Raw genomic sequence first — 25,479 nt, forward strand, 5'->3', positions numbered from 1 at the left:
TGGTTTTTTTTTTTTTTTTTTTTTTTGTACTCTGCATTTTTATGTGCCATGCATTTTTTCTGTACCATACATTTTTCTGTGCCTAGCATTTTATGTACGTATGTGGTTTTCTGACCTCCTAGAAGGGAGGTACCTTCACTCATGATGCGTGCAATTTGAGAGATCGTGCATCTGTATAGTTCACCTGCTTAGAAAGGCCACCTCGGTCGGCCCCATGGTGTGCTCTGGTGAGGTGCCAAACAAACAATATTAATTAAGCAATCACAAACTAGTCCTCAGCCTATTCTGTAAAATGTACTACTGCTGCCCATTCAGTGTGTTCAGTAGTATGTCCAATCTGTACTTCACTGTATCTTACATTGGCTCTATAAAGTACTGTGTTCCATAAATTGCATTTATGGTGTATCAGTTAAAGTATGGCAAACATCAAAAAGATCTTACGTCAGAAGTACAATGTGTGTTTTTTTAGAACAGAAATTCCATGCATATTTCTTCTCTCACTTGTTCTCCACATGTTGTTCAAGACCATAATGATGATTCTCATTCATATTTTTCCATTATTTTCATAGCTATGTGTATTTAACTCAGATGATTAGCCACAATTACAAACTGAGGTTGAACTAATTAAAAACACATATTCAAGGCAAATAGAAAATTCAAAGGATTCTAGTATTCATAAAAATTTAAAAAAACTCTTAGAATACAGTCAAATTAATCATGAGACTTTTTAAACTCAAAATTACTAAGACAATGAACAAATCTGAAGTACAGTTCTCAGTGGCAGCTGTCAGACATCAGTTGTCTGTTAGTAACATATTTCATTCTCAGCAACTGTAAAATGTGTTTTCTTGCAGTGCTGGTAGGTAACAAGTTCATTTATAATTTAATGACCATACCTAACAGCTTACATATTTGGGTGACACCTCTATAATATGAATTACTGTACATGGAAAAGTGTGACTTTTACTTCATTTTTAGTCAATTCAGTTACCTAGCTACAGAGCTAAATTAACAACTGAAGTTAATAAATATCGAAACAACAGTCACTTGCAAATTGCTGAACTTACAAAATACGTCCGCCACCAGCCAGAGGGAGAATTGTAGTGGGTGATGATGCAATGTTCTCAGCATTGCGATCAACAAGGATTGTTGTGAATTCTCCATACAACACAATGACAGCAGGCATGCAAAGTCCAGTAATGATGCCAAGTGTAACACCGAGGAACATCAACAGTTGCTCCCAGCATGTTGCATATTGGAACTGTGAGTAGAGAAAAAAGAAGTCACAATCAAATTCATCACAAAACAATAGAATATTAACATCTAAGGCTTAAATGATTTACTGTGCACTTAGATCTCAAATACTCATATTGTAAATGAAGAATAATAGAATATGAGGCAGAAAATGTGTTCTTCACATTTACCTACTGTAATTTTGAAAGAGGAATAACACTAACACACACACACACACACACACACACACACACACACACACACACACACTTATGAATTAATGAATTACAGTTAACTGTTCATTCATTCATTCATTCATTCATTCACTTATCATGTTCCGCAGAATCCATCAAAATAGAGAACGTTCCAGTATGTGAAACATGTCAGGCTATAGCTACATTAAGATGAGGGAAATACATAACAGAAACTTAATCTGTATACTGTATTAATAATGAACTATCACTACACTGCTTAATGCTGTTCATGCTTATGCCATCTAAACTTAATTGAATAAATTAGAAACGAAGCTGTTACCTTGAGAAAAGCTCCTGCCCCATTACTTTAATTGTATACTTGTTCTTTATTGCTATTAGAAGCTTTTTATTTACTTGATTACAACAGTATTTTGCAGAGAAAATATTTATACATTTTTAAATAGTGTATCTTGTGTACAGTGCTTATTACTGGTTATAAAACTTGATGACAAGCCCTGCTACTAGCTATGTACCTAATAGAACTTTTCAATCCTTGAGTCTAGATATTCACATAATTTTTACAAGAGTGGCTAATGAGGTATGATTTAATTTTCTTTTGAACGAGTTTGGAAAACTAGCCACTTGCCTTATGTGAGACGTGAGCTTGTTCAATATCTTTCTGACAGAATACATACAGGGGCTGGACAAGAATTTGGTAACATCAAAAAACTCAACTCATTAACATGCCTAATATAGTGTAGGCCAACTGTTAGATTACAAACCTGTTCAAGCTGTCTCAGAAGGTATAAATACAGGTGCTGTATGATTTTCAAGGGTATCTTATACCGTTCTTCCTGTAAAATAGTGGCAAGTTCAAGCAATAATGATGAAGGTGGAGATTGATCGTGCACCCTTCTCTCCAAAATAGACCACAAAGGCTCAGTACTATTAAGATCCTGCACCTGTGGTGGCTGAGGGAGAAGCAACACTTCATCCTTGTTCTCACAAAACCAGTCCTGGACGACAGAAGCTGTGGTTGGAACACAGCATCGCCACTGGAGTACAAATATTGTACACCTGATCAGCCAAAGTGGTCACATAATCCTTGGCAGTAATGCAGTATTGCAGAGAAACCACGGGGCCAATGAAATATAACAATGTGACTGTCCAAATCATCATCAAAGATGATTCTTGGGACACAAACCCAGCCAGAAGTTGGAAACAGAAAGCAACAAGACTCACACAGGCGAATGACTTTTCTTTCATTGCTCTACAGTCCATGTTGTATGGCTTCAGCACCATGTTTTCCTCTTATGGCCATTTTCATCACTGATGAGTGGTTCTGGAATTCCACCTCACCCCACAATGCCCACTTTACAGAGCTCCCTTCATGTTGGTGTGGTGCTGACAGGGTTTATGGGCATGAAATTCAGTTCTGCAGTGTCTTTTGCAGCTGTTGTCCTCTTATTTTTCATCACAATCTTTCTCAATGACCGTCTGTCATGATCACTCGATGCGCACTTTCGTCCCCACTGTGACTAAGTGGATGCTGTATTCCTGCTTTTTATGTATGCGTAATAAATCTTTGACACAGTGCCTCTTGAAACATAAAACACTTTGGCTCCCTTTGCTTCGGAAGCATCCATGATACAACCACCAACAATTTGCTAATGTTTGAACTCACTTCCGATGTAATGCACTCATAACTACACAGATCTTTATTCTAACCACAACTGGCACTTGTAACATATTAAAGACATTGCACATGTCCTGTTCATGGTCAAATAGAACAGCACACCCTGCACACTGTGTATTTATGTTCAAGCATGCATTCCTCACAGTGTTTTGATCTTTTAGTCCAACTCCTGCAACTGCATTCTGAACCCTGGATAAGGAAGTAAAGCTTACATAAAAATCAGTCCCATGTCTTCCATTGTGATTGTGTAACATTACATTTCATTTGGAACAGGTTTTCATTATCAACAATAAAAACCACTAAGGTGTAGATGTTTTAGGATAAGTGCAAGAATTCCAAGGGCCTTCAAAAGTCTTCTGCAAGACATAAAATTATTTACTTTACATAACAGTCTCACTGCTCCTTTGTACTTTTGCACAATGGTTAGTTTGTGAACTTGTTATGTTTAAGGTTGTAGGTTCAAATATTGTGAATTTTTTTACTTCTAAATCTAGTCAAAAAGAGTTCAATCATCATTTTTATTCAATTAATTGTTTTAAAGGAAATTTTTTCATTTCTAATTCTTTGATAAGTCATTTCCATCATCATATTGACTTTTTTATTTGCTCTTATTTTTCTACCTATCATTCTTTTTTTGTCTGGTATCTGCCTGTGTCGTGTATATTCTGCAAACAAGTGCCAACCAGGGCTGCTCATCCGTTGTTAACGCAGCAAGTTGTGCAGCCAGTGAGAAGTTAGTTTCAGGTAACCAATGACAGCAAGAAATTACAGTTTTCTTTTAGTGCTGAAACTGAACTTTTTCTGTCTCAAGTTTGTTTGTAGAGGTTAGCCTTAAATGCCATGAACAAAGTGACCATGATTTTAGTTCTGCCGAAAGTTGCTGACCACTGCTTTCTCAGACACATTACACATCATGAGGTTGTTAGCCTACAACATGAGTTTAAATTCGGGGCTACAAAGTGTGTTATCTGCCACTATTCAGCCATTGGTCACTTAAAATCAGCTGTCAATAGAACAAGTCATATTTCCGACTACCTTGCAGAATCCACTTCCAACATTGCTCTACATTACACAGTTACAGCACTTGTGAAGTGACTTGCCTTATTTGTGTGTTACCTATACTGAGCAGTAGCCAGCATCTCATGTGGCAACACCACAGCAACAAATGACAGATGTTAACTGTCAATAATTTTAAAAGGACTATAGGTTAGCCATGTCTTTGACTCCATTGTGTTGGAGAGAAATGTTCCATTAATGAAGAAAAATGAAAAAGATTGTTGAGACATGTGATTGTGGTGTCATAAGACCTTGCTCTGGCCAGTGACATGGTAGTCAAGCACAGGATAAGCACAACAGTAGATCTGATTACACTTAGATCACTGGTGCCTGGCACACAGGATATGCCATCGCTGAGGTTGTGCAGGCACAGGTTGTTTTGCATGCCGCAGTGCTGAAGAAGTACCATGAGTATCTTCGTTCAGAGAAAACTGCTGACATCAGGCTCAACTGCCATGGGAAGCAAAATATTGATAATAAAGGTCACAGTTGACTATCATGGAAAGCAAAACTGAATGGAGAGGCCACAATCAGCAAATCATTCAGCTGTTCAGATCTGGTTGGGAATCCCCAAAAGCAACCATACCATCCAAAACCACATCTTTCCTACTATGAGATATAGAAGCCACTGTCTCTCTCCCACCTGCCACCTGCCACCTGCCCCCCCCCCCCCCCACACCACCACCACCACCACCACCACCACCACCCATGTATATTTCACTACTCATCACAGGGCACACAGACTAGTGAAGGCACTGGAACATCGTTACTGGATGCTTACAGTGCAGAAAAAGGTTATAGCACATGCTGGTACACACTGATGGCTGCATATGAGTGTGTCAAAAGCCACAAGGAGATGATGCATTCTGCTTGTTAATAAGGGACCGTTCAGGCAGACAATGCATATGAGGGATGTCTACAAGAGATGAAATGAAAGCCCTGGTACTTTTGACATTATTTGCCACCAGGAAACAATTCAGATATCGACTTTTCACAGTCACGCACCTCTTCATTCAGCAATAGTACTTGCAGGTTACATGTATTTTCATCAAAACAATGCACACCTAATTACTCACAAATTGTTTCTGAATGTTTTGAGCAATACACCACAGACATAAGGGTGTTCGTGTGAATCAGAAAGCACTAATTCTAGAGCAGTGACATCATATGATCTACTCTGTCAGCATGGCTCAGTTACTTTCAAAGTTACAGTAAATGGTGCATGTTTCGATTTTTTTTGTCTTCAAAGATGTGAACTTTAATTGAAAAAGTCAGCAATGCCACCATCTTACATTTACATTTTATTCAATCTCTTGCACATTGACACACAGTTCACAACCGAACAGTAGCACTGCATCATTGATTGTAACTGTGTAGATGAGAAGTGTGAGAAAGCTATCTTAACATTTCTTATTACATATAAACAATCTACACATATTATGACCAACTGCAATTTATACACATGTGCAGGATGTTGATGTTGTGCAACAGTTTTCTCTCATTATATTGTGCATGCTTAGCAACATAATGCTTTGGTTGTATGGATTTAATTGTTGCACAATCAAAGGTACATGTAGCATATGGTTAACTGTCATGCACAGTGCTAATTTGACAAATTCCCATATGGAAGATCTGAACACTAATGTGTTCACATTTCATGAACACCATCTTGTTTGATCTCTCACAGTACAAGAAGAAAACCATTAGTCAGCATATAGGTTCCTCTCCAAGCTCTGCCCCCCACCCCCACCCCCCACATACACACACTAGTCTACTGGCAGTGGAGAATGATGTAAACCAATGATACACATCACGACACATGTGTAGCTATTAATGAACTGATCCTATTAATTACATCAATATTTAACTCTCAATACATATGACTTATTTATCAAAACCATATAGTATACATTGGTGGATAACAGTTAGCACACATTAAAAATGTGTAGTAGTACATGTGAACTATTTTACTCCCACAATTTTTGTCATCTGTGGCATATCTTTACAATTAATATTATTTTTAGAGTGCTAGGGTAGATTAAGAGTCCCAGAAATGGAGTTTAGTTTTAATTCTGCCAATTTTTTAATTCTGTAAAGATGTTAGTAAATAAAATATGGTACAGTTCCAGCAAACTTAGAATAGAGATTGTTAAACAGTGTTCTGTACTTACTCACCAACTGATAATATGCAACTGATTCTAGCTGATTTGGATCAGTTGTTCTAAGTCTTGGAAGGAAGTTTCTAAAAACAAGGAAAAGAAACAGAAATTTTCATGGTATATAGCCACAGAACAATAATTAAGATTACCATTTCAACAGCAGACGTATTTCTTACAAATTTCAAAATCATTAAGAAAAGTTTGTTCACTCTTTTTTAAAGATAAATGCTGATCTTTCATGAAATACACCATTCTTTGTCATTACTGGTACTTAAAACTGCCATTAGGCAATAACCTAATGCTGTTTAGAAATAAATCAAAACACAGTTTCTGTCTATATCAAAATCTAATGACTGATATGTTACGTAATGCTTATATAAAGAATGATGGTAACAAATTTTGCTGTAAATTTATCCTCCTCCTGTCTAAATAAATATTATACCTGATTTCTTCTGTAAAAGTAATAAGAACACCTTCTATTTCAAATTGAGACCTAAAACATTATAATTAGCTTCAAAATGCAGCCAACAATATAAAATATACTCATAATCAAATGAGTAAAGTATGATCAGTTTCTGAAAGAAACAAAGTGTTTTGAATCCAATTTTCAAAACAATGTTCATAATGCAGTCATACTAAATTTAAAACCACAAGTTAATCTTTGACTTAAACAGAAATCATAAAAATAAACTACGGGAACTTCTCACTTCCATAATGTTAGAAAATGCATGTCCATGTACATATCTGAAGATACATTCACCAAATGTTCACATTTGTCCAGATGATGGTCAGTTTTATGTGATACTGATAGAGTGCGTAAGCTGTACAACAATGACACACACATATTACCAACAAAAACAATGCCACTGACGTATCAGATCTGGTAAAAGGGCCCTAAATTATTTTAAAAATGTAAATGGTGTATTATCATGTATACCATTCTGAAAAGATCTAGCTCTAAGTTTGTGTGTGTGTCACAAACAGAAAACCGGAAAAAATTATCAAAGCCATCCCAAATGTATCATGTTTAATACTTGATTGCTTAAGAAGAATCCATTGTACCATACACAGTATGCATTTGAATGACATCGGAAAACAATATGTTTGTAAACAAATAAAAAAAATCAACTACAAATTTAGTGAGAAGAAAGACAATGATCCTTTTACATTAAGAATGGAAGCAGAAGGCCCAACAAATCACTCTTAATATGTGTACAGAAATGAAGGCAACATCCATGGCACATAGCCCAACTTTGCAAGTTGTGCCTACAGGACAGGTCCAAGACAAATTGTGTACTCCAACAGCTTGAAGAACCAATGGAATAACAAATGCAGTACAGCCCATGTCTGCTGGGAGAAGTACTCAGAAGTCTGAAGGCAAGAACAATAATTGAAGGAAACACTCCATTAACCCAAGCAGTCACAAGAATAACGAATTTAAAATTGGAGACAGATGTAAAACAGAAAACTGCTGTCTCGTGTCACTTCTTTCTGCTTTCTCCAAAATAACAGAGAAACTGATGAATGAACTTTGTAATTGTAATCAACACAGTTTTCATGCAAAATGCAGCACAGAAACTGCAGCCATAGACTACATGCAAGAAATAAACACTAAATACAAAGAAAACAAATTACTTACAGTCTGGTGAAATTATTCAGGATGAAGACACTAATCTAGAATTGTATGATAGACTACGACAGAAAGTGCAGTTTACAAAACTATTAGGAATGTGTATAGGTGAAGCTATGAATTGGAAACACCATTTAAGATTCCTTACACACAGACTTACCTCAGCCTGTTTTGCACTCAAGAGTTATCACAAATGTTTGTGCTTTAGAAGGCATCAGAATGGCATACTTTAGGTATTTTCATTTCATTGCCTCATATGGAATAGCATTCTGCGCCACCTCAAAACTTAATTTAACAGAAATTTTTATCTTACTAAAATGGGCTGTCCGAATAATTACCCACAGTCCTACGCAAGCTTAGTGGGGACCTCATTTCAGGAAATTAGGAATACTTACTCTGCCATTACACTATATATTTAAAAGTGTATTCTTTACCAAAGCAAATCTCAACAGTCTCAACAAAAATGCTTACTGTCACAACTATAGCACAAGGACCAGGGAAGATCTCCACATAGAACAAATAAAAAGAGCACAAACTCAGAAGCATGTAAGCAATGAGGGTATTAAGCTCTACAATACAGCGCCTCAATACATTAAAGACTTAAAGGACAATATAAATTTTAAATGAGAACTTAGAAAAATTTTAATTGATAAATGTTGCTTCTTAGTAAATGAATACCTTGAAGATTTTTCTAGTCAGTAAATGAATATATTGAAGATCAAGGAAATTATTTTGTAAACTAATCTCCAATATATGAAATATAGTTGCATGACAAATCCTGTAAGAAGTTTCTATCATTGTATGTTTCAATTTATACTATACTACTTCACTATTTTTGTTACTATTTATTCTATTGTAGTTATTACTGGAAAGCAAATTATTAAACACCGCTCATACACAAAGAAATTGTAAATTACTAGTACAAGTTGTATGCAATTCCATTTTATACATTCCGTATTTTTCATTTCTATGTATGACAAGTCCAATATCGTTTGTACAATGACAAGGTCACTAAAAATAAATAAATAAATAAAAATACATTTGTGTTAAAAAGTTGAGTGCACAGTAAATACTGTTCTAGAAGTGATGGTAAAACTTCTTGGTGGTATTGATTTCATTTCTAGATACAGCTCAAGGAGGACAATCCATAGTGTCATAGCCCTTTAACAGACTGATAAAGAGTGGTTCTATGCAATAAAGAGAACATTTGCTGTTGTTTTGTTGCAATGATCCAAGCTGTTATGCATGCTGTGGAGCATAACAGACGTACATATTTAATTCATCAATTAATTAATCCCCCCCCCCCCTCTCTCTCTCTCTCTCTCTCTCTCTCTCTCTCTCTCACTCACTCACTCACTCACTCACTCACTCACACACACACACACACACACGCACACGCACACACACCATAAAAGGAGAGCTTCTTAAAGATTCCAAAATCTGGAGATACGATGCCTGTTTCTTCATTTGCACATCCTGTTCCACAAAATTCCTGCTTCAACAATTGCTAACAAACTGACGATTTTTGCCTTAAACTGTTGTAATATATATGAATTTGCCTGGCAGTGTTCCTAAGATTTAATTTCATAGCGCTGAATACACAGCATCCTATTTTCCAACATATTTAAATGGTTTCCCAAAGATGAAACGTGGTATCAACTATTGTAATCTAGAAATTTTGATTGCTAACATGAAATTTACCAATTTATCATATCAATCCATGTTGTAATGTTACATCAAAGATCAAATCAGTGTAAATTGTATGATCTAAGAAATACTATGACACAGAAATTTAAATGTGGCTTATGAGAGGAAGGAATAAAATTATGGAAAACGTCTGTCATATTTAATGTCTGTTCTCTAATAAATTCTTTACAAAAGCATTATGTAGACCTATGCACCTTTTGTTGTGTAGCTATTCCTGACAAGTCTATGTGAACATGTCATCAAAAGCAGACTGCTGTTGAATGAGAATATGATGTTGTTACATATATTTGATCTATTGTTATTGATGTATGAAATGCTACACTAAATTTTTTGTTTGGGATGCTGCTGCTGTTAAAAAATAAAAATAAGGAAAAAACTAAACAATTAATTCATTGTCGTATTATCTTAGTCATTACGTACATACCCAGCATATCGTTTTTATCACAAACTTACTTGTTCTACACTAGATATTACCTACAAACAAAAATTAATAACTGTAGCACCTAATTACAACCAGAGTTGATTAATAATCAGTACTCACAGTTTTGTGGGATTCTTGCCGTCTTTAACACCTGTGCTAACATTTATTGAAGAACCACACTTGGCATTCTCCATTCTTCTCTGTTCAGCAGGTGTTCACTGAGCTGTAAAAAATCATTTTAGTAACTGAATTATTAACATTAATCCATTCATCTGTCTGTCTGATAGAGTCCATAAAAAGGAGAACATTCATGGATGTTGAATGAGTCAGTGCATAGGGGCTACATGAACAAAAGGAGTCAAGGTATGGTTTTATAAATACCAAGCAATTAATAGAAACTTTGTCTGTACACTACATGTCTGCCAAGGGGAGCAAGAACGGGCACTACGAGCACTATTTTGAAATAATATTCTTTACTGCCTTACACTAAGACAACATCAAAGATTCCCAACAATTTTCAAAGCAACAGAGCCCAGTATATCACAATAATAGTCAAGAATGTTAGGTGACAAATTAATAATGTTTACATGGGGGTTTCTATGGGCATAAACATACTTTCATACTCGCACAGTACTTTTGTAATGAACAATAAACAGAGCTCCATAATAAAGGAGATGCCCCCCTTGAACCACTGACCTTGCTGCAATGGAGTTAACTTGGGCACCTCTACGATGCAGGTAGCCATATCTACATCTACATCTGTGGTCTGCAAACCACTGTGAGCTGTATGGCAGAGGGTATGTCCCACTGCACCAGTTATTAGGGTTTCTTCCTGTTCCATTGACATATGGAGCACAGGAAGAATGATTGTTTGAATGACTCTGTGTGTACAGTAATTATTCTAGTGTTAGCCTCAGGATCTCTATGTGGACAATACATAGGCAACTGTCGCATATTCCTAGAGTAATTTAAAGCCAGTTCTTGAAGCTTTGTAACAGACTTTCTTGGAATAGTTTATGTATGTCTTCAAGAGTCTGCCAGTTCAGTTTCTCCAGTATCTTCGTGACACACTCCCATGGATTAAACAAACCTGCAACCGTTCATGCTGCCCTTCTCTGTACACTTTCAATATCCCCTGTCATTCCTATCTGGTACAGCTTCCACACACTTGAGCAATACCTAAGATGGGTCGCACAAGTGATTTGAAAGCAATCTCTTTAGTGCACTTCTTCAGTATTGTACCAATAAACCAAAGTATACCACATGCTGTACTCACAACTGAACCTATGTGGTCATTCCATTTCATACCCCTACAAAGTGTTACACCCTGGTATTTGTATAAGTTGGTTTATTCCAACAGTGACTCATTGATATTATAGTCATAGGATACTACGTTTTTCCGCTTTGTGAAGTGCGCAGTTTTACATTTCTGAAAATTTAGAGCGAGTTGCCAATCCCTGCACCACTTTGCAATCTTATCATGATCTGATTGAATATTTATGCAGCTTCTCTCAGATAGTACTTCATTACAGATAACAGCATTATCTGCAAAAAGTCTGAGGTTATTATTAATAGAGTCTGCAATGTCATTAATTTACAACATGAGCAGCTAGAGCTAGGGTCCAATACACTTCCTAGGGGCACACCCAAAGTTATTTCTACATCTGACGATGACTCTCCATTCAAGATAACATGGTGTGACCTCCCTACCAAAATTCCTTAATCCAGTCACAAATTTCACTTGATACCCCATACGATGGTAGGTGCAACCATATTTGAGGTATGTCTGTGCAGAGCTCAGACACACACATGGCTCCTCAAGAAGGGCAGCAGGCTCTTCAAGAGTTCCAGAAGCAAAAGTTTGGATGACTGATCTGTGCTTGAAACACTTACCAACAACGCCTTGCCATGGTGGTACTGAGAATGGCTGAAAACAAGGGGAAGTAACGGCCATTATTTTTCCTGAGGGTATGCAGCTCTATTGTATGGCTTGATGGCAATGGCATCCTCTAGAGTAATATATTACAAAGGCAGAGGGAAGTGCTCTGGAGGATGTCATGATCAGGAAAAACAAAACTTGTAGTTTGTGGATCAAATCATGGAATGCTAGATCCCTTAATCAAGTATACAGAGTAGATACTTTAAAAGGGTAACTGATAGGTTTCAGTTACATGTAACAGGAATTAGTGAAGTGAAGTGGCAGGGAAAACAGGACTTCTGGTCATGTAAGTACAGGGTTATAAATACAAATAAAGGTACTGCAGGTGTAGGTATGATAGTGAATAATAAAACAGGAATGTGGGTAAGCTACTATGAACAGCATACTGTATGCATTAGCATGGCCAAGATATGACATACAACCCACTACAGGAGATTAAAAGAATGATGATGAGATAAAAGAACTTATTCATATAGTTGAAAGAGATTAAAATTTAATAGTGATGGAGGCACTGGAGTTCAATAGGAAAAATAAGAGTAGAAAAATAAATAGTAATAGATGATGAACTGTGGGAAAGGAATGGAACTGGATGCCACCTGGTAGAATGTTGCACAGAGCACAATTTAGTCATTACTAACAATTAGTTCAAAAATCATGAAAGATGGTTGTACATGTGGAAGAGATCTGGGCATACATGACAGTTTTAGATAGATTACATAATGGTAAGACAAATACCTTTGAACTAGATTTTAAACAGCAAACCTTTTTCAGGGGCAGACATGAACTCTGACCACAATTTATTTCTTATACACTGCAGTTCAAAACCAAAGAAAATGCAGAAATGTAGGAAAATAAGGTGGACTGAAAGAACCAGAGGTTGATGAGAGATTCAAAAGGAGCATTAGGTAATGATTGACTGAGCAAAATAGCAGAGCAGGGAAGGATTAAGACAACTGAAAAACTGTGGAAGCATGCTTAACTATGGGAAAAATAGATGCTGTCTATAAGAGAATTAATGAGACCCTTTGAGGAAAGAGTAGCAGTTGTACAGATAACAACAGTTCAGATGCCAAGCCAGTAATAAGCAAAGAAGGGAAAGCTGAAAGGTGGAAGAAATATACAGGAAGGCTATACAAGTGAAATGAACTTGTAAGTAATATTATAGAAAAACATGAGGAAGTAGGTGAAGATGGGCTGGTAAATACGATATTGCAAGAAGAATTTGAAAGGGCACTGGAACACCTAATCCAAAACATGCTGCCTGGACTTGACAAGATCCCTCAGAAATACAGAGCCATAGGGAGAGCCAGCCATGACAAAATTATTCCACCACATACGTAAGATATATGAGACAGGAAAAATACCCTCAAACTTAAAGAAGAATGTAATAACTTCAATTCCACAGAAGAAGGTACCACCTAGTGTGGATATTACCAAACTATCAATTTAATACATGATAGCTGAAAAATAAAGTAACTAATTGTTTTACAGAAGAACAGGCTCTGGAGAAATGTAGGAACACACAAGACTATACCAACCCTGTGACTAGGAAGATAGGTTAAAGAACCATCATCCTCCGGAAGCTGAGTCCAGTATGCCAACATGGCTAAAGTTTATAATGGGTGCCCATGCCCAGATGTTGGCAACGCCTATGAGTGTATGGTCAGAATCAGTGTGTTATTACTTTCGACAATAAAAACCAATTGCTTATCTTCACCAATCCACATCCCTAGCCCCATGATTTAATTTTAAAAAATTCATATGAAACATTTAATTTGCAATTCAGCTCTTCTGCTATCTTAGACTTCCCTGATGGCCCTTTGTAAAGTTTTATCCTAACCACTGCACTACCTCAATCAGTCTCGGATATTGACTGGCCTGCACACAAGAGAGTAGCATGGAGAGCTGCATCAAACCAGTCTTCAGACTGAATACCACAACACCAACAATGATTTGAATGGCAGCAAGAAAGATTTAAAATAATTAACACTGACTTTACTGCTTGCTGGCAATAGTCTGATTATTAACAATGGAGTCTGGAGTACAGAGTTTTTATTCAAATGTTGAGAAGATAATGATCACTTCTCTGGGACAATAATTCTTCTGAGCCACCTATACAAATGTAGTTCTTATTTCTGTGGATGCCCATGATGAAATGAAGAACAAATGCCATCTATGCTTTACAGCAGTAAGGCTTGGACAATCTCAGCTGGAAATGAGCAATGAATAAGAGGTGTGGAAATGAGGTTTTTAAGAAGAGCAGGTGGGTATAGATGTGATATTGAGTGCAACTAGTGCTTGAAAGCGTAAATGAAGAGATCAAGGTGTACAGAAATAATCGGAGAGCTCATGTAGGAAGAATGAATGGAAACAGAATGCCTAAAATAGCAATGAATTATCAACCAATAGCGAAATGATCAATAGATAGACCAGGAAACGGGTGGAGATATCAAGTTAACTAACCACAACCAACAGAGGAACTTTACAAGAGCACATAACAGACAAATGCCTAACACATGATGGAAGGAGAAGGAGAAGAAGAAAGTTAAGAGAGAAAAACTGTGGAGCACAATGAAGAAAAGACAGTACCTACTACATTTAATAAACACCTTAAGAAGCCTATGGAAAAACACGATAATCACCTTAGATAGAAATGGAGAGCTGCCAGTACCTTCAACAGCAGTGGGGAGGGATGCAGATTATCTGGTGAGGGTGTAGCGTCCAGCCCACACTTCTTAATATTTACTGCCATGTAGCGGCAAGTATTAGACAAACAGACAACTCTGGATTGTATTTTATATGCAAATGATGCCACAATTTGAATAGTGAAAGAGAATAAACAGCAGAAAGGAATTTACCTTCTAAGCAACATATTGTGCAAAATCCCATAATAACAAAACTAGTAATGAACACTACAATAGCAGAACAGATCCATCATTTTAGTTATCTGTGCATCACATAAAAATATAAAAAGGACAACAAAGTAAGACCTATAAAGCTCAAATAAGAGCTGTGAAAGATTTTGCCAGAAAATATGATAAAAAAACAGTCATGGAAATAAATAAATTTAACATTTGAAACAGAACTGACGACAACAGCAGAATATGGAGGTAACATCTCGGCAGAATGATCAATGGCAGACAACTTTAAAAGTTAGAAATAATTTATTATAATACCGCAGGCTGAAGAAGTCCAGAAATGGAAAGGAATTGATGGGCACCGAACTAGTGCTAAGAAGGGATAACAACAATGGAGCATTAACGAAAAATACTATTCAAATGAACTATATTCACGAAAATTTTTTCACATAACAAGCTAAGCATATAATTGCTGAAAATAAATTACGGTTTATACAAAATTCCTACAAAACTTGAAACTAAACCAAAATCTATACATTACTGTTTACGGTACGGCGATGATGGACAAACCCCCACAAATTACTGGCGCCTTTAATCTGCAACAGCGCTGCTCAACTCGTGCGGTTCGTTCAAAATACACACATAGGAAAATATAGCACAGGAACGGCACGTCCATATGGCCACGACTGTAAGGCACTGCGAAACCGACTGTCCAGTTAGATCTGCTACAATAATATTATTAATGAGCCATAGATAGCTTATACTCGAATTCTTTCTTAATTACACAGACGACCGTAAAACTGAAATTTGGAACATCAAAAGTACTGTGTGGAAGGGACAGTAAATCCCTTCTTTTTTTTGCTTCCATTAAAGGTACTGGGTCGAGGGGCAAGCAAATCCGCTTCACCTACTTTTGTCTTACCATCAAGTCTCGCTCGTCCACAGTCTGCAGAAATCAAAAGCCCTCGGTCCAACATGGTTTTGCTTCAGCACCCGCTCGCCGACCTTCGAGGTAGTCCCAATACCGTAACAAAGTAGCCGCATGAACTCCAGTGTATGAGGGAATAGGTGGTAGCTGCGTGAACTAAGTGCAATATTGTCGCATAAAGCATGTTAACAGTATAAGTCTGTTCGGCAGGGGTATTTTTTAATGATACTACTGGTACGAAATGGCTGTAGAAATGACACTGGGATAACAGCATGCGTTCACAGCGGCGGGCCGGTAGTAAAGCTTCTTCTCGTAGGCAGAAGATAGGGACACGAGAAGTAGGAGAATTCGCGCACCTTTCCCGGATCATTCTTAAATAGTTTTTGTTCCCGCTTTTTTTTACGCCCCTCTGTGCCCTAGGCGGGAGCTTATCTTGCCTTTTGGCGCTCCCATTTAACACTTTCCGCTCTGCTGTCGGACCCAGGGCATTAGCAAGACTATGCGGCAGCCTAGGGTGGCAAAATTTTTGGGGAGGGCAGAAGAAATTTTAAAAAAATTTAAATTTGTGGTAAGGGCTATGGGACCAAACTGCTGAGGTCATCGGTCCCTAGGCTTACACACTAATCAAACTACCTTACGCTAAAGAGAACACACACACCCATGCCCGAGGGAGGACTCGAACCTCCGAGGGTAGAAATTAATTTCAAATCAAACTGCAAAAAATTGTGCAAATTAGGAGAAAAAGAGGAAAAATTAAAACACCGAATTGCTTTCAGAAGCATACGGATGTTACCTAGTAAGTCTTTACTGAAGTTGACGAAAGTAAACACGTCGCCTCTACCTACCTCTCAACAACAAAGCAACCGCTACTGAGTACGAAACAGAAACAATCATGACGTTTACTTCACCTCTGTCGAGGGCTGGAGCGAGGCATTTCGATGCTTCGCAATGTCTGCTAACAGTAGAGTATAATTTCTAAGGTCAAGAAAAAAATTATTCGTGCTAAAACATAGTTGTTCCACTTCTTTATTTGTCCATTTCTTGAAATTAAGTAAAATAAGAAAATGATCCCCCCCCAATGAACCATGGACCTTGCCATTGGTGGGTAGGCTTGCGTGCTTCAGCGATACAGATAGCCGTACCGTAGGTGCAACCACAACGGAGGGGTATCTGTTGAGAGGCCAGACAAACGTGTGGTTCCTGAAGAGGGGCAGCAGCCTTTTCAGTAGTTGCAGGGACAACAGTCTCGATGATTGATCTGGCCATGTAACACTAACCAAAACAGCCTTGCTGTGCTGGTACTGCGGACGGTTGAAAGCAAGGGGAAACTACAGCCGTAATTTTTCCCGAGGGCATGCAGCTTTACTGTATGGTTAATGATGATGGCGTCCTCTTGGGTAAAATATTCCGGAGGTAAAATAGTCCCCCATTCGGATCTCCGGGCGGGGACTACTCAAGAGGACGATGTTATCAGGAGAATTTATTTTTTTTTTTTTTTTTTTTTGTGGTTTTAGGACGCACAACTTCAATGGTCATTAGCGCCCTGACTACTCTAAGAATGCACCGCGAGGCACAAGTTGACCACAACAACTAAAAGGGAAAACACGATAAAAGACAGACTGACAGGCATAGGATTAAAAAACAGCATCATCAAATGTCCTTAGCGAGGTTTGTCAAATTGATAAAACGAAGAACACGAGCAGCTGCTCGTGGGTCATCCGCTAAAATGGCATCGAAAGTATTTGGCAGGTTAAGATCGAGGCGCAGTGTGTTAAGATCTGGACAGGACATTAAAATGTGTCTAACCGTCAGCAAGTGCCCACATGGGCAGAACGGCGCCGGCGCAGCCGTCAGCAGATGGCGATGGCTGAACCGGCAGTGTCCAATTCTTAACCGGGCTAAAACGACCTCCTCCCGTCGAGAAGGGCGTGAGGAGGACGTCCAAGCTACGGGAAGAGGTTTTAAGGCCCGAAGCTTGTTGTCGGTAAGTGCAGCCCAATCGGCATGCCACAGAGATAAGATGCGCCGACAAATCACCCTGCTAAAATCGGACGAAGGGACGCAACAAGAAGCTGTCCGAGGCTGGAGGACCGCAGCCTTGGCCGCGGCATCTGCAGCTTCGTTCCCAGGGATACCGACATGGCCAGGAACCCACATAAAGCTAACTGGAGAACCGACGTCCACCAGCTGCTGAAGAGAGCGTTGGATCCGGTGTACGAAAGGGTGAACCGGGTACGGATCACTGAGGCTCTGGATGGCGCTCAGGGAATCTGAGTAGATGACATAAGCAGAATGTCGGTGGCGGGAGATGTAAAGAACAGCCTGGTAGAGGGCAAAGAGCTCAGCTGTGAAGACCGAACAATGGCCATGGAGCCGGTATTTGAAACTTTGTGCCCCGACAATAAAGGAACACCTGACCCCGTCATTGGTCTTAGAGCCATCTGTATAAATGAAAGTCATGTTGATGAACTTCGAACGAAGTTCCAAAAAACGGGAGTGGTAGACCGAACCGGGGGTGACCTCTTTTGGGAGCGAGCTGAGGTCAAGGTGAACGCGGACCTGAGCCTGGAGCCAAGGTGGCGTGCGGCTCTCGCCCACTCGAAAGGTTGCAGGGAGTGAAAAATTAAGGTGTTGAAGGAGGCGACGAAAGCGAACTCCAGGGGGTAGCAGGGCAGAGACATACAACCCGTATTGACGGTCAAGAGAGTCGTCAAAAAAGGAACGATAAGACGGATGGTCGGGCATTGACAGTAGCCGACAGGCATACCGACAAAGCAGTATATCGCGCCGGTAGGTGAGTGGCAATTCGCCAGCGTCAGCATGAAGACTCTCTACGGGACTGGTATAAAATGCTCCGATCGCAAGTCGTAAACCCTGATGTTGTATGGAGTTGAGGCGGCGTAAGATGGATGGCAGTGCAGAGGAGTATACGAAGCTCCCATAATCCAGCTTGGAGCGGACGATCGACCGATATAGACGAAATAGGACGGTTCGATCCGCTCCCCACGACATACCACTGAGAACACGGAGGACATTTAAAGAACGGGTACAACGGGCGGCCAAATATGACACATGTGGAGACCAGCTAAGTTTCCTGTCAAATGTAAGGCCTAAAAATTTGGTTGTCTCCACGATTGGGAGAGCAACGGGACCGAGTCGTAAGGACGGTGGGAGAAACTCTTTGTAGCGCCAGAAGTTAATACAGACCGTCTTCTCGGCACAAAAACGGAAGCCATTGGCGACACTCCAGGAGTAAAGACGGTCAAGAGAACGCTGAAGACAGCGCTCCAGGACACGTGTACACTGCGCGCTGCAATAGATGGTAAAATCGTCCACGAAAAGGGAGCCTGATACATCAGCTGGGAGGCAATCCATTATTGGATTGATCGCGATGGCGAAGAGAGCGACGCTCAAAACTGAGCCCTGTGGCACCCCATTCTCCTGGCGAAAGGTGTCGGACAGGACAGAACCCACACGTACCCTGAACTGTCGATCCATTAAAAAGGAACGAATAAAAAGAGGGAGGCGACCGCGAAGGCCCCATGTATGCATGGTGCGGAGAATGCCCGCCCTCCAACAGGTGTCGTAAGCCTTCTCCAAATCAAAGAACACAGCCGCGGTCGGGCGCTTCCGCAAGAAGTTATTCATAATGAAGGTCGACAAGGTAACCAGATGGTCAACAGCAGAGCGGCGCCTACGAAATCCACATTGTACATTGGTAAGTAGGCGTCGAGACTCGAGCAGCCAAACCAATCGAGAGTTAACCATTCGCTCCATCACTTTACAGACACAGCTGGTAAGCGAAATAGGTCGATAACTGGAAGGCAAGTGCTTGTCCTTCCCCGGCTTAGGAATCGGGACAACAATAGACTCGCGCCAGCATGCGGGAACATGTCCCTCAATCCAGATGCCATTGTATGTACGAAGAAGAAAACCTTTACCCGCAGGAGAAAGGTTCTTCAGCATCTGAATATGAATAGAATCAGGCCCTGGAGCGGAGGACCGTGATCGGCCAAGTGCGGTTTCGAGTTCCCGCATGGTGAATGGGGCATTATAACTTGCACAATTCGAGGAGCGGAAGTTAGGTGGCCTAGCCTCCTCTGCCTGTTTGCGGGGGAGGAAGGCAGGGTGGTAATGAGCGGAGCTCGAAACCTCTGCGAAAAAGCGGCCGAAGGCATTGGATACAGCCTCAGGGGCCACAAGGACGTCATTCGCGACCTTCAAGCCAGAAACTGGTGAGTGGATCTTAGTGCCAGATAGCCGGCGCAGGCTACCCCAGACAACAGAAGAAGGAGTAAAACTGTTGAAGGTGCTTGTGAAAGCAGCCCAGCTGGCTTTCTTGCTTTCTTTGATAATACGACGACACTGAGCACGTAATCGTTTATAATTGATACAATTCGCCACTGTAGGGTGGCGTTTAAAGGTGCGTAAAGCACGTCGACGAGCACGTAAAGCGTCTCTACATGCTGCGGTCCACCAGGGGACCGGTACGCGACGTGGAGAAGGAGGGTGAGGGATGGAATATTCAGCAGCAGCGAGAATGACTTCCGTGAGGTGTGCGACCTGACGATCGCAGCTTGTGAAGGTTTGATCCTGAAAGGTCGCCCTGGAAGAGAAGAGCCCCCAGTCTGCCTTGGAGATGGTCCAATTAGAGAAGCACGGAGAGGGGGTATGCTGCAGGAGATGGATAACACACGGGAAGTGGTCGCTCGAATATGTATCAGAAAGTGCATACCACTCAAACCGGCGTGCAAGTTGAGGAGTACATATAGAGAGGTCTAAATGGGAATAGGTGTGAGATGTGTCCGAAAGAAAAGTAGGGGCGCCAGTATTGAGGCAGACAAGATCGAGCTGGTTGAAAAGGTCTGCTAACAAGGAGCCCCTCGGGCAGGATGCTGGAGAGCCCCAAAGGGGATGGTGGGCATTGAAGTCTCCAGTTAACAAAAATGGTGCAGGCAGCTGAGCAATAAGTTGCATCACGTCTGCCCTGGTAACGGCAGATGACGATGGAGTGTAAACGGTACAAAAGGAAAACGTAAAAGTGGGGAGAGTAATGCGGATGGCAACTGCCTGCAGGCCGGTGTGCAACGTGATGGGATCGTAGTAAATATCATCCCGGACCAGCAACATAACCCCTCCATGAGCTGGGATACCTACCACAGGGGGTAGGTCAACACGCACAGAGGTGTAGTGTGCCAAGGCAATTTGATCGCATGGGCGTAGCTTCGTTTCCTGGAGGGCTACGACGAGCGGACGGTGCAAGCGGAGCAGCAACTTCAAGTCCTCTCGGTTGGAGCGAATGCTGCGAATATTCCAGTGAATAAGTGCCATCGTAAGAAAAGGAAGATGATAGAAGTGGTCACCTCGAAGGCCGCTTAGGGCCTGGCTTCGAGCGAGCACTGCCGCCGCTATCAGTAGGCGGACAGTCATCGTCCATTGGGTCTATAGGGTCATCGGCCATCTCGGGAGGATGGCCGGGAGGGGGAGCTTCCTCCGCCGGTGAACGGCCAGATGTACGGCTACCAGCGGTGCGGCCAGGCGAAACGGATGACGGCCTGGGGCGGCAACCGCTGGGTGGCGCAGGAGAAGAAATGCGCCGTGGCGGAGAAGGAGAACTGTGCTTCCTATGCGCCTTTTTGGAAGGACGTTTAGTGGAAGTACCGGTCGAAGGCTGGGAGGTCGAGGTACGGAGGAAGTCTGCACGGGATGGTTCCTTCTTGAAGGCCCGTGCATCTGACTTCGATGTCTTCGTCTTAGCAGAAGCTGAGGAAGGGGCTGGTGTCTGTGGGGTGATGGGAGGAAGAGGAGACGTCGACCGCGCGATCTTAGCACTGGCCGAACGGACGACCGTGGTGCTGAAGGTCAGATCGCATGTCTGGGTTGCTACCTCCCGGGTAGTCCGAGGAGAGGCGAGGACAGTACTGTATTTCCCCGCTGGGAGCAGCGTGGGCTTCCTACTAGCCAATAGCTTGCGAGCAGCCGAGGTGGACACTTTCTCTTTGACCCGAATTTCTTGGATACAGCGTTCTTCCTTATAGACAGGACAGTCGCAGGAGGATGCGGCATGGTCACCCTGACAGTTCACACAACGAGGAGACGGAGGTGGACAGTCACCCTCATGGGCATCCCTGCCACAAGTGACACATTTAGCCGCATTGGAACAAGACTGTGGAGTGTGATTGAAACGCTGACACTGGTAGCAGCGCGTAGGTGTCGGGACATAGGGGCGAACAGAAATTACCTCGTAGCCCGCCTTGATGCGCGATGGCAGCTTAACACTATCGAAGGTCAAGAAAAGTGTCCGGGTCGGTACAAGGTCATTGTTGACCTTTTTCATGACCCTATGGACAGCCGTCACGCCCTGCTCAGCGAGGAAAGATTGAAACTCCTCGTCAGTCAATCCGTCGAGGGAGCTAGTATAGACTACACCACGAGACGAATTCAAAGTTCGGTGGGCCTCCACCCGGACAGGGAACGTGTACAGGAGGGTGGCCCGAAGCAGTTTTTGTGCCTGAAAGGCACTCTCAGTTTCTAGTAATAAGGTGCCGTTACGCAACCTGGTACAAGATTTGACAGATCCGGCTATGGCATCTACGCCCTTCTGAATAACGAAAGGGTTGACAGAGGAAAAATCCTTTCCGTCCTCAGATCGAGAAACTACGAGGAACTGTGGGGCAGGCGGTAGTACTTTTGTCACTGTTGACTGGTCACGTTTCCGTTTTTGGGTCGAAGTCGAGAGAGATGGAGTAGAATCCATTGCGGAGGAATCCCCCATGATTGCCAGCGTCTCCGATGGCGCGCTCCTTCCTTGTGGGGACCCTCTCAGAGGGCACTCCCGCCTTAGGTGAATGTTTACACCTCAGGTCACACCTCCCGAGAAACAGATGGAGGGACCAATCGGCATGGTCAGAAGGTATCAGCTCAGGCAATCACCCCTCCCCGGGCCTGGCCTTTACCAGGGGGTACGCGCGTGCCTTACATGTCTACCCAGGGCGGGGACTTACGCGTTACCCCGTCACCGGCTACGCGTGCGAACGCGTGAGTCGGCCTTCAGGCACGCACAGGGAGAAAGGAAGAAGAGGAAAAAGAAGAGAGAGAGGGAGAAAGAGGACAGACTGTCTCAAACGCCGAGGCGGAGACCAGAGAAGGCAAGGAGAAGAAGGCAATGAGAAAGCAAGGAGAAGAAGGCAATGAGAAGGCAAGGAGAAGAAGGCAATGAGAAGGCAAGGAGAAAAAGGCAATGAGAAGGCAAGGAGAAAAAGGCAATGAGAAGGCAAGGAGAAAAAGGCAATGAGAAGGCAAGGAGAAAAAGGCAATGAGAAGGCAAGGAGAAGTCAAGGGAAAGAGTAAGGAAGACAGTGAGGTGGAGAAGAGCAAAGAAAGGAACCAACAAATGGAAGGAAGAAACGAGAAGTGAAAAACCAAAAAGACCACGATTATAGGTCGTGGAACCGTCCGTCTCCGGACGCAGGCGCGAACTACCCCCGTGAGGGGGATGGACTCCTTTTAGTCGCCTCTTACGACAGGCAGGAATACCGCGGGCCTATTCTAATCCCCGGACCCGCAGGGGGAATCAGGAGAAAGAAAACTGGAGTTCTACGGATCGGAGCGTGGAATGTCAGATCCCTTAATCGGGCAGGTAGGTTAGAAAATTTAAAAAGGGAAATGGATAGGTTAAAGTTAGATATAGTGGGAATTAGTGAAGTTCGGTGGCAGGAGGAACAAGACTTCTGGTCAGGTGAATACAGGGTTATAAATACAAAGTCAAATAGGGGTAATGCAGGAGTACGTTTAATAATAAATAAAAAAATTTGGAATGCGGGTAAGCTACTACAAACAGCATAGTGAACGCATTATTGTGGCCAAGATAGACACGAAGCCCACGCCTACCACAGCAGTACAAGTTTATATGCCAACTAGCTTTGCAGATGACGAAGAAATTGAAGAAATGTGTGACGAAATAAAAGAAATTATTCAGATAGTGAAGGGAGACGAACACTTAATAGTCATGGGTGACTGGAATTCGGTAGTAGGAAAAGGGAGAGAAGGAAACGTAATAGGTGAATATGGATTGGGGGTAAGAAATGAAAGAGGAAGCCGCCTGGTAGAATTTTGCACAGAGCACAATTTAATCATAGCTAACACTTGGTTCAAGAATCATAAAAAAGGTTGTATACATGGAAGAAGCCTGGAGATACTGACAGATTTCAGACAGATTATATAATGGTAAGACAGAGATTTAGGAACCAGGTTTTAAATTGTAAGACATTTCCAGGGGCAGATGTGGACTCCGACTACAATCTATCGGTCATGAACTGTAGATTAACACTGAAGAAACTGCAAAAAGGTGGGAATTTAAGGAGATGGGATCTGGATAAACTGACTAAACCAGAGGTTGTACAGAGTTTCAGGGAGAGCATAAGGGAACAAATGGCAGGAATGGGGGAAAGAAATACAGTAGAAGAAGAATGGGTAGCTTTGAGGGATGAAATAGTGAAGGCAGCAGATGATAAAGTAGGTAAAAAGACGAGGGCTAGTAGAAATCCTTGGGTAACAGAAGAAATATTGAATTTAATTGATGAAAGGAGAAAATATAAAAATGAAGTAAATGAAACAAGCAAAAAGGAATACAAACGTCTCTAAAATGAAATCGACAGGAAGTGCAAAATGGCTAAGCAGGGATGGCTAGAGGACAAATGTAAGGATGTAGAGGCTTATCTCACTAGGGGTAAGATAGATACTGCCTACATGAAAATTAAAGAGACCTTTGGAGAAAAGAGAACCACTTGTATGAATATTAAGAGCTAAAATGGAAACCCAGTTCTAAGCAAAGAAGGGAAAGCAGAAAGGTGGAGGGAGTATATAAAGGGTCTATACAAGGGCGATGTACTTGAGGACAATATTATGGAAATGGAAGAGGATGTAGATGAAGATGAAATGGGAGATATGATACTGCGTAAAGAGTTTGACAGAGCACTGAAAGACCTGAGTCGAAACAAGGCCCCGGGAGTAGACAACATTCCATTAGAACTACTGACGGCCTTGGGAGAGCCAGTCCTGACAAAACTCTACCATCTCGTGAGCAAGATGTATGAGACAGGTGAAATACCCTCAGACTTTAAGAAGAATATAATAATTCCAATCCCAAAGAACGCAGGTGTTGACAGATGTGAAAATTACCGAACTATCAGTTTAATAAGTCTCGGCTGCGAAATATTAACGCGAATTCTTTACAGACGTATGGAAAAACTAGTACAAGCCGACCTAAGGGAAGATCAGTTTGGATTCCGTAGAAATATTGGAACACGTGAGGCAATACTGACCCTACGACTTATCTTAGAAGCTAGATTAAGGAAAGGCAAACCTACGTTTCTAGCATTTGTAGACTTAGATAAAGCTTTTGACAATGTTGGCTGGAATACTCTCTTTCAAATTCTGAAGGTGGCAGGGGTAAAACATAGGGAGCGAAAGGCTATTTACAATTTGTATAGAAACCAAATGCCAGTTATAAGAGTTGAGGGGCATGAAAGGGAAGCAGTGGTTGGGAAGGGAGTGAGACAGGGTTGTAGCCTCTCCCCGATGTTATTCAATCTGTATACTGAGCAAGTAGTGAAGGAAACAAAAGAAAAATTCGGAGTAGGTATTAAAATCCATGGAG

General features: G+C 41.4%; 1 protein-coding gene across 3 annotated transcripts in view; it reads right to left on the reverse strand.

Annotated features, from left to right (window-relative positions):
* The window catches only part of LOC124621951 (multidrug resistance protein homolog 49-like), an 891,132-nt gene that overhangs the window by 336,364 nt on the left and 529,289 nt on the right, over positions 1-25,479 (reverse strand). For all 3 annotated transcript variants that reach the window (XM_047147468.1, XM_047147470.1, XM_047147469.1), the window contains exons 2-4: positions 10,217-10,319; positions 6,355-6,421; positions 1,068-1,261 (exon numbers count right to left, since the gene is read on the reverse strand). In XM_047147468.1, coding sequence (XP_047003424.1) covers positions 1,068-1,261; positions 6,355-6,421; positions 10,217-10,290 — 335 coding nt within the window. In that variant the 5' untranslated portion in view covers positions 10,291-10,319. The remainder of the gene's footprint in view (positions 1-1,067; positions 1,262-6,354; positions 6,422-10,216; positions 10,320-25,479) is intronic.

Source organism: Schistocerca americana, chromosome 7, assembly GCF_021461395.2.
Source record: "Schistocerca americana isolate TAMUIC-IGC-003095 chromosome 7, iqSchAmer2.1, whole genome shotgun sequence".
Classification (NCBI taxonomy): Eukaryota; Metazoa; Arthropoda; class Insecta; order Orthoptera; family Acrididae; genus Schistocerca; species Schistocerca americana.